At 31.1% G+C, this 11,442-nt stretch overlaps 1 protein-coding gene across 1 annotated transcript in view; it reads right to left on the bottom strand.

The window, feature by feature from the left end:
• The window catches only part of LOC106458509 (gamma-aminobutyric acid type B receptor subunit 2-like), a 268,856-nt gene extending 260,723 nt beyond the window's left edge, over positions 1-8,133 (bottom strand). The window contains exon 1 of the mRNA XM_022384745.1: positions 7,567-8,133. Within this exon, the coding sequence (XP_022240453.1) occupies positions 7,567-7,827 (261 nt within the window). The 5' untranslated portion in view covers positions 7,828-8,133. The remainder of the gene's footprint in view (positions 1-7,566) is intronic.
• Positions 8,134-11,442: the final 3,309 nt, after the last annotated feature.

Genomic DNA, 11,442 nt, shown 5'->3' on the forward strand with positions numbered 1-11,442 from the left:
AATGGCGACTATTTCATTTAATAAATGTTTTGTTTTGATATATAAGTTGTTCGGGTTTTTTCATCTAAAAAAAGAGTGACTTGACGACCTAATATTTTCATGATAAGTTACATTTCTAAACTTAATTAAATAACAACAATGTTATTAAGATATATTAAACAAATTCTTCGCCGTTATATCATCATTTCATTAATCCTTCAACCTATCTTAGTTCCGTGAGGTAGCGTTATTTTATCATCAGAAATTTTTTAGCTCTTTCGCTCTCATTTCATTTTTTTTTTTATGGGAGATCGATCAAACATCTTAAAGCTCGAATATTGCTATTTCTGTCATTGAGAGTCAGCTCTCCAGTTTGTTAGTTTTTTTAGGTACATTTTCTCTATACCCTTCATCTCCCTCAATAGATAATGCTTATTTAAATTGAAATATACACAATAGTTATGTTCATTTTAACTTTCTCTGTAAAAAAACACAGGCAGTAATTGAAACGAACAAAACTTTTAGCAAAATTAAACTAGAATTCAAAAGTACAAAAAACTGTGCATAAAGAAATTTCTGGGGATTTTGAACTACGGTTAGAATGTTATTTCTTAAAGTTGAAACTACACATACATGTTACATTACTCTAACCAATATTGTACTCTTAACCAAGAAAGTTGCACAGAGTCCGCAATTCTAATGCTTGTTTTTATTTTGTTATGAAGCAGAGAGACATACAATGAGTTGTCTCTACTCTGCCAACCGCGAGTATTAAAATCCGATTTTTAGCGTTATGAGCTCTCAGACTTACCGCTGAGTCACCAGTTGTCATTTGTTCGTATGCAAGCATACTCTCCCACAAGTTTTATTTAAAACGTTTAGTTTTCAGTTTTTAGTTTAGTTTTAGAAAACGTTAATTTATTTTTTCACAAAGAAGGAAAGGTAGAAGTAAACATGTATACAAATTTAAAATCTTTACTTTTAAGAATTTAATATACGGTTAAAAACATTACCAAAATGAACAATGACAGTTTACACCTACTTAAGTTTTTGGCTTAAGACAAGATGCATTGAGTTCAATGGTTATATTAGTTATTTGCTGGTTTATTCCAGTTCTCAGTTATGACTTATCCTATTACAATATCACTTGTTTGAAGTTCTTAATTTTTCATTCCCTGTGTAAACATTGCTGAAATGCTACTGATTACAGTAACAAGTGTTAACTAAACTAAATTATTTCTAAACATTTAAAGACACTTGAAAATGTTTTAATTCAGAGATGTCTAAAAAATATATAACTTCCATTTATTAAAAAAATAAGATACAAAAACAGAATTCCATTTTATATAAACAAAAGCTCTATACATATAGAAAGGCTATTGAAAAAAACGTTAAAATCAAACTAGTATACAACACAGAATGTACACGTACAAATGGTTGGTTTTTGTGTTAAAAGTTTCACGAATTTATTGCTTAGTCACCATTGGTTTTTTCAAAATATTAACAACTGATGTTATTTCAGAATTAAGATTTAGTTTTTCAACTTTTAACCCGCAAAGGAGCGGCACATTAACTTAATTCCCCGAACAGTCAATACCCTGAAACTACTCACACCTACTTATATGAAAGGAAAATTTTGCAGTTCATTTGGTAAAGGTTTCAACTGTAAACAAAGTGACCAACAAATATACATAAACATGGCATTGAAGCCATACACAGAAAGATATAATCAAAATCTAATCTGAATTCAGTAATAATTTTTCTACTAGACAGTCATACTTGCATAAATTAATGAAATTCAAAGCAATCATTAGCAAGTTTTTGTTAGCGGTTGTGTTTTGATCAAGTTTCGCGATGTAGCTACAATTACTTGTCAAAACAATGCGAAATTTGGCATTCTTATGGATATTATCTACACGCAGTTTTCTTTACTATTCTTAAATCAGACTTAATGGATAAATCGTCATCTGGTGGACTGATTTCGGTTGTAAAATCTGTAGAACAAATCCTTACAATGCTACAATCTAAAAATGTTAGAACCTATGATAAAAGCTGTTATATTTTCTTCGGTTGAAAACAATTTGTAGAATCTGGTACGCTGTACGCCTGTCTTCACTGATCAATAGTCAGATTCTATGTAGAAAATTGTTTTCAATTTAAATTATGTTTTGAAATAATGATTTTCGGTTCGGTATTTCACGTTGAAGAAGTATCAATTAGGTTAAATCATTAATTCCAATAACCTTTGTAATTTCTCTTTTTATTTCATAAATTAAAGCAAGTTAAAGTATCAAGTTAAAATTTTTTCTGAAAAAAAAACATGTGTCATTAGAACTTTATGTTCAATGTCCTTATACCATAATAAAACTACTTTACTGACAGTATCTAAACAAAAGAAGAGCTTGTTCTTTCTTTATCATAAAAATAACATACATTGATTTTATTATATATTCTCTATTAATAATAGTGTATGGAGTGTGGACCATGAGATTTGATGAGTTTGTAACATATAATATAAAATATAAGTCTAAATTAAACATATTGGTTAATCAATACCTATATTTTTAAACTGTTTATTATTTTCTCGTAGCGTACGTATATGACTATACAAAATCTACTGATGCTAAAGCTTTAGCAGACTTCAAAACCTAGGGAAAAAACAGTTTCTCTTTTAACCATATGTAACCAAATACTACAAATATGAATTAGAACAGATCTTTGAAACTGAAAGCAATGATATAAAAACGAGAGCAGTGATGAAAATTTACTATTCTTTCAAAAATGCACTGTTCGTAAATAACCACATTGGGCGTAATGCATTTCCATTAGTGGGAACATAAATATGTTACTCACCGGGTTGTGTTGTACAATAAACAATTTTCTGATCTTATTTCGACTCCATATTTTCAGTATAATAGTAAATAGAAAGCGAATAATTTACAATCAAACCAAGTAAAATTATACAAAAGTAAGCAGTTTTTCCTTGCTATATAATCATTGTTGTCATATAAATTATGTTAAAATGACACACACACACACACACACAGCTACAATGAACATTCCATTTATTTGCACACACAAAACAGTCTTGTCATGTGATGTATCATGTGACTGTTTAAATGTAGTTTGAATGTTTGGTTATATATATATGCAGAGACGTGGGTATATATATATAGTTAGTGTGAAAAACAATGAAAAAAGCAAAGATCACTTCGTTTTAAAAAGCGTGCTAGACGGTATCTGTCTAACAGGAGCGTCATTATGATGTGCCGTTTCTGTTTACTGAATGTTCGAAAAAATATTTAATTAGATTTATTAAGTGTTATGACCGAATAGAAAACACACCTTCCATAAAAAAACATACTGTGGTCATCAATTGTTGGTGACTAACTAATGGAAAAGATAGATGGAAGAATGGACTGTGTTCCATTTGTCAGGTTTCTTGTGGTCAGGATTCTACTCTTCCAACTTTACCAGGTGAAAGACATTACAAAAGTAGATAATTACTACAAGAAAAACATGTCAGAAATACTATTTTTCATAACCATTAAAAAGCTGTAAGGAAAAATATACCATTTTTACTAATGATTGAAATTACAAAGTGACAAGTGAGAAACATATTTTATAATCATTAAATAAAACGAAATTATGATTTGTCACTGTTAGATTTTAAGTATTTTCAACCTGAACGCGTTTAATGTGAATTTTGATTTAACATGAAAGTCAACAGATCTCAATATTGTACATGGCCATTCCTAATTTAGAACTATTGGTCAATGTGTGTGTTTTCTTATAGCAAAGCCACATCCGGCTGTCTGCTGTGTTGCCCGAGTAGAATCGAACCCCTGATTTTAGCGTTGGAAATCTGAAGACTTAATGCTGTCCCATCGGGGGACGTATTGGTTAGAAGGAGTGTAACAATTCAGTAGCAACGGCTGCCTAGACAGGTACTCTTGACTATCACGGTTTTATGGCCCTACATAGCTCAAACCGTGAACTTGCCAATCCATAGCTCAACACGCCAACTTCTTAACAACATCCAGCCTAATTGTTATTAGAACAAGAGGAAATCCTCAATAGCCGCGGCACATGAAATTATTTTAGGCAGGATTGGAGTAAATTAATATATGAGACCTTTTTTAAATTTTGTTATTAGCTATATTTTTGTGCGCCAGCAAACGCCACCCATTGGCACAGCGGTATATCTGCGGACTTATACTTCTAGAAATCGGGTTTCGATACCTGTGGTGGGCAGAGCACAGATAGCCCTTTGTATAGCTTTGTGCTTAATAGCAAACAACAACAACAGCACCAGCAATACCAAGCGTAGGGCACGCATATACCCGATTCGATTTTATTACTCATCAGGATCTCTACCAGCCTTCCCTCAAATTGAAATTATTTTCGTCAGGATTAGAGTTAATTAATCTATGAGACCTTTAGCGTGGTCAAATACATAAATCAAAAGGTTTTGACCCCCGAGTCTGAAAATTAAATCTCAAGTCGGTCAAGAGATGACGGAGCTATGAGCTAAAAGTTTGTAGTTGAAAAATTCAGAGCCATTCTATGAGCCGCTGTGCCGCGGCTAAAAAGTATTATTTCAACATCGCGATTTTTCATATTAGTACACAAGTGACTAAAAATAATTAATAATCTCTAAATCCACATAAAGTTATACCAATAATAAACATCATTTTCTGTCACTTAATTATGTCCATAAATTCTTGTTTTGTTAAGCTAGATTTTACATTTGTTTCATCGTTTTTAATCTAGTCCTAGATTTTATCATAAGTATTACATCTATTATTTGGGAAAAAAGCCAAAAGAACTAGAATAAAGTAAAAATCATTACTGTTTAATTTAGGAGTGAATTATATGAATCTCGCGTTATAATAATTAATTAATTATAATGACTAATCCCACGTTATAATGATTAAATCAGAAAGTAAGATTTCAAGTCAAATATGTTAATTGCTAATTCAAGCACTTTATTTGTTTGTAGCGCAAAAGTACATAGTTGTCTAATAATGGCTGGAGACGGCTTGAATGGGTAATGAAGGAAAACTTTAATATAACAGCAAATGTACAACGTTTCGACAAGGTTTTGTCATCATCATAATTGTCTATCTGTGCTCTATCCACCAGACATGTCCTTCGGTGGGACAGCGGTAAATCTTCGGATTTCCAACGCTAAAATCAGGAGTTCGATTCTGCTTGGGGGACACAGCAAATAGCTCAATGTGGCTTTGCTATAAGAAAACACACTCATCCACAACAAAGGATCGAGCCCAGGATTTTAGCGTTGTAGGTCTATTTCAAATATATTCTACTCGCATATCATTTTCGTCTTATTAGATTTAAAAAAATGATAGTTAGGGTATGTGGCGTAACTACAAAAGATGCCCCCCTCCCGCATAAAATGTAATTGGGCCCATACATTTATTTCCCTCTAATTGCAGTTACGATTCTGGCTGATTGATATCATTAACTTAACAGAGTAGTGTAACCGTCAGTTAGTTTAAACAAGTTAAATCGTATGTTTCTCATCTAGTCGGCAATTATTTAGTTTTTCAGGCCCTCCGCGTTGCGGGGGGTTGCGGAGGCATACATATTCTGTCTTGCTGTTAAGTGGTTTTAAATGAAACAAAGACGACCATTGGCAACCATACCTAGGCCTTCCCGGTGGGACAGTAGTGTGATAAGTCTACGAACTTACAACGCTAAATTCCGAAGTTCGATTCAGCGCGGTGTACACAATAAATATCCCAATGTGGCTATGCTATTAAAATAAAGCGTCCCCAGAGGCAGTAATTTTAACTCTAATTAAATCCATTATGAGAAGTTTATTCCGAAGCTAAAAATTTAAAGTTTAAAATTTTCGAGAATTCCTAGGTAATATAAAAAAGAGCAAAAGCTTTAATTTAGTTCACCTAATGAGAGTTTCTTAGAATACCCTTAATAAGTGTCGTACAGTAATAAAAACATTTCTTTCAGCGCCAACGTACTGTAATTATCCTATAAAGAAATGGTATCTCACTATCACATTTGTTTAGAACACCCTAAGAAGGAAATAACTCTAAACAAAGAAGAAGTTTTGGTAATTCCTAATTTAACTTTGAATTTAGGCCATAAAACATACAACCATTGAAAACAGAAGCACACGGTTAGTCATTAAATCATCAGTGATGCAATCACAAGATTCGCCCATTTTTTGACAAATTTGGAATCACTGTTGTTTTTTTATGAATTATATTGTGTGTGTTTTTTTTTTTTTTTTTTGTCTGTGTACAAAAGTATATACTTCAAGTTGTTCTTGGTGGATTACGTAGTTTTGTTTTAACGTAAGCATGTTAAGAGTTACTTCTAATAATTGCAGCACGTTTCTTCAAGGTATCAAGAAATCAGCTTTATTTTGTTTGTTACCCACAAGAATTACAGAAAAAATTTACGCGGTGGTTTCTGATTGCAAAGTCTAATACTGTGATCTGAACTAACAACGATAAAGACTATACGTCAGCCAGAATGAAAATGTACTTTCATTGCAAAGTAAAAAATAATAATAAGACGATGCAGATAAGCTGTTTACTGGGGAAATAGTGGCTACAATACATATGTATCATTTTTGGCATCATCATCTGCTTGAGGCCAACTTACGTATGTAAACTTTATTGAAATTTAATGAATCAGCTAGATAAAAATGTATATAGTTCTTTTTGTCGTTTAATATTAAATAAACAGCAACAACAGCATTTGTCAATAAGACTTTATAAATCGTCAATGAGTTGTCATATGGCCCAGATAATTTATTTTTTTAAATTTCCGGATATATTCCACTTCAGGCCACGGAACTTGGTGTGCTAAATATACTAGAATAATTTCCAAACAACCAGTATTTGTACCTGCTTTCTTTTCTTTTCTTTTTTTTTTTTGTCAAATTTTCGTTTCATAAAATTGTATTTTGTAAAATAACTTTTCAGAAATAAAGTCTATCATTTCAATCATGTTAGGACATACTTAAAAGATTGTTGTTAAAGTTAGTAGCTATAAGTTTCGAAGTTCTACAAAATGAAATTGAAGCTTTCTAGTTTAGAATGACAGAATATTCTTTCTTGAAGTACTTGCTGATTCGCGATTGAAAGATACAATAAAATGACATAACATGAATGACTTTTCTATTAAAGACTTTATTTTGCTGGACTTGAATTACTTGTTTCCATGTATATTGTACATACATACATATATATATATATACATTTCGCAAAATAATATTTTCCTTGCCTGTTACATACTAAAAACAACATGAAACTCCGTTTTGTGTAGCTATATTTTCCCAATATAAAAAAAATAACAGAGATGTACGGTGCATTTTATACAACCAGTTAAGGAAAATATGTATTAGATAATCTTGTAAATGCGTTGTTTTTAGTAGACCTGGATTAATAATGATAGCAAATCTCTATAGAAAAACAATGAACAAATAGCACGTACTTTTCAAGCCAACTAGTTATACAACATATTGTTTAATTCTGTCCGTACAATGTCTTGTACCATACTTATAAATTTACATTTATGAAGTTATGAACTTACCTGGGTATCGTTCCACTGTATTGTAAGTTTGTAATCAGTAAGAATATGACGACAGTCATTGATATGTTCTAAGGCTAATCTAACTGCTGGAATTACTCCTCTTCCAATTGCACCTTTCGTCAGATTAGCACTGACCGGGAAAAAACCACCAATTTGCAGTTCGATACGTTGGCCTGCAGACAACATATAAAGTGTTAGCCAAAGTTTGATGCATAAAATATAGTGGCTGTTTTTACCGGTAAACAAATGTTTTGGTAACATGGCGGCTCTGTTTAACAGAAGCGCCCACTTTCAATTACTTGAATTTAATCAATTCGTATGATGGTGACCAGTGTTCAATCTGGCAGTGTCCACGATCATTGTCTTTTTAGCTGTCTTTCAATAGATTAAGAACAATGATTAACATAAAGTTCGAGTAGAATTAACAGCTATCTAGTTTTTCTAATTCTCTTTTCCGTAAACCAGTATTTTTCATATGACTAAGTCCGAATACTTTTTATACTTATTACCTTCAGATAGAGCCAGAAAAGATATAGCAACTACTGGGCGTCTACTTCCAGCTTAACAACTTTCCTTTAGCTCCTCCAAACTTTCCAACCGCCAAACTATAGCAGTCACCATCAAACTGAGCTCCGTAACGATTTCCTTAGGCGACTTTGCAAGTTAGATTCATAGAGGTCGCTGTTAACTAGCCAATCGTTAATAAGTTAAAAGATGCCATCATATACATTTTATTATGGCTAATGATTCTATTGATAAAGTAATGACTTAATCAATGCACAAAAAGCTGAAACAAATATATATATATAAACAAAGCTATTACATATTTATCAATATTTGCTACTAAAATAATGAAAAGTGTTGTTTTAAAGCTGTAATAATATCGCAACAATAATTAATACTGATAATCATAAACTCTAAACTTTTCTAAATGATCTAATTCATTTTCTGCTGCTTTTTAGACGTCTATTGTCGGGATAGCGGTAAAACTATGGATTTAAGACGCTGAAATCAGCGGTTCGATTTCTCTTGATGGACACAACAAATAGTCCAATGTGACTTTGCTATAAAACCACACACGCGCTTTTTAGACGCTTTTAGGAATATTCTCATTATTGTATTTTCATATTAACGTTAGTTTTCATCGTGAGCAAAATCTTTATGATGAAAAATAAACTTTCAATCTTGTCATTATCATAATGAAGTTTTTCTCGTCATATTAAATTACAAAATTACATACAAGCACGAAAATTGCACTAATCATAAATGATCTGTGCAGGTTGATATAAAGAAACAAGATTATACAATGATGAAATAAGTTTAACCAACGGTTTTCCAGGAAATAAACACGAACTACTTTCAGACAGTAAAACATAAAAAGTACATTGCTCAAACACTATTTACTTATTTCATTAAAATGTGCGAGTAAATACAACTGCTGCTAAATAATGTTTGCTAAGTTATTCCTTGTTACGATTATTACTTGCCATATTTACATAGTTAAGTTACTTTTCACGGAGTTCAGCCAATGCAGAAAATTTCTTGAATATTGGTGGAAATAATTTTTCCTGAAAATTCGTCAGATGCTCATTGAAGCTGCGGTTGACGATCATATTTGATGTTCAGCTGGTAAATATGTGTGTGTAAGTATACATAAGTTATATCTATTCTTTATTTAGGAACAAATGGTTAAAATTATGAACACTGTTTTTGCTAATAATGTTTTGACTAAGCAAAAAGAAATAGAGTAAATACTCTTTAACAATGAATCCGCTGAATTAAAATAGTTACGTTTGTTTGTTTGTTGTTAAGCACAAAGCTACACAATGGGCTTTCTGTACTTGCCCATCATGGGTAGAGAAATAATTATGTAAATCTTATTATTAATAATGTCCCAAAAGCTACACAATAGGCTTTCTGTACTTGCCCACCATGGGTATAGATATAATTATGTAAATCTTATTATTAATAATGTCCCAAAAGCTACACAATGGGCTTTCTGTACTTTGCCCACCATGGAAATAGAAATAATTATGTAAATCTTATTATTAATAATGTCCCAATCGAGACTAAAGATGTGATCGTGATAGAGATGACGATACAATATAGTAAAATATACTGCTATAATTGTAATTATTTGTCTTTGATGTTGGTTTCACTTTGCTTTAGTGATTGTTAGTGATTGCTCCTGTTTTTTTTTTAAAGGTAAACTTGTTAATTATAAGAAAAAGAGACTACATGGTTGTTAAAACTAAGATAAAAGTTAATCGTTTCTAACAGATTAACTCGATTGTTCAAAATTATTTATATCCTTTTGTTTTCCAGTGCAATGATAAGATACTTAATCAATTAATTTATAGATTAAAACAAAAGTACTTGAACCACTTCTACTCTGTTAATATTACCCCCCAGTGGCACAGCGGTATGTCTGTGGATTTACAACGCTAAAAACCGCATTTCGATACCCGTGGTGGGCAGAGCACAGATAGCCCTTGTGTAGCTTTGTGCATAACAAAAACTAACTGTTAATATTTGTAAAGATTAAATAGTTCTGAAGAGCTTCATGTTGTTTTGAAAATTAAAGAGAATTTTTAAGATAGCATTTGAAGAGTTTTGCTATTTAACGATTTAAGATCTTACCTAATCTTTTTCAATATTTTATTAGCAAAGTAATTTATCTTTTTTAATTAGCTGTTTGATTCATTGTTTGTTTCCTACTTTCAATCAATAAGTTTTTAATAAACGTTATTGTTAAGTATTAAGAGGCTCAAGTTATGTTTTAAATATGTATTAATTTGTACGTTTTCTCCTACAAACAAACAAAATCAATTAAATTAGCAAACTTCTATATTATTTGAATAAAAAGATTCTTCGAGTATTCTTGTTGTTTACAGAAATGTTTGTTACATTAAACTGTAGTCCTTTTAAAACATATTATATTTCTATCAATATAACTCCACTTTATAAAAGAAAAGCTTACACAAATCAACTTTTGTCTGTTCTAATTTTAGGACGTTTTCCTTTTATGAGAACAGCCGAGTTCAACGTATTTTTTACGCAATGACAACAGTCTTATCATCAAAGTATTAGACAAAAAAGTTCTGTGGTTTTCACTCGAAACAGTTACTATTTTAAAGATCAGCTCCTAAAAGACGAATCAGCTTACAAATATATCTCAAAAGGTTCTACAGAGAAATTTAAACTGAAGCCAAATAAGTAATTTCACAAACTCAAGAATAACATTTCACCTATAGAATCAGTATCGCAATCATTTGATCAATTTCTTAAACTGTGCTTAAATCATATGTTTCCAATCTGAGTAGTATGAAAGATTTTTTTAAAGATGTAGATAGTAATCTATTCTCTTTAGTTTTGATGTTGTCATTTCATATCTATCTACCCAAAACCAAAAAAAAAAAAAATTCATAAAATTATTAATTTCATTTCTTCTCTAGATAGCAGTGTTAATCTTAAGGGCATTTCCCTCTCTTCTATTAGCATATTTTTATTTCTTTTTTATAAGAGTTCCTTTAGGTTTTAACATAAATCATATTAACAAATTAAAAAATTGTCCACAGAAATTAAAGAGACAGCCATTTTTATAGCGATATTGATATAAGCAATTTACATAAAGGTTTGAATGTATGATCAGATATCACCAATCTTTTATCAGAAATAGTGTATATATAGACGACTATGGTATGTTTCGTTTTTGAAACTACGTTTTAACAACTTAAGTAGTCTGCACATTTTCTTAAACCGTTACCATTTAAGGATAATGCAAAATAAAATAATACAGCTGACAAGTTTAAAAAAATAAAGTACTTCAACTAATCACTTTGGTTTTGGTTTGTTTATTTTAGCGCAAAGCTACAC

This window comes from Limulus polyphemus, unplaced genomic scaffold, assembly GCF_000517525.1.
Source record: "Limulus polyphemus unplaced genomic scaffold, Limulus_polyphemus-2.1.2 Scaffold478, whole genome shotgun sequence".
Classification (NCBI taxonomy): Eukaryota; Metazoa; Arthropoda; class Merostomata; order Xiphosura; family Limulidae; genus Limulus; species Limulus polyphemus.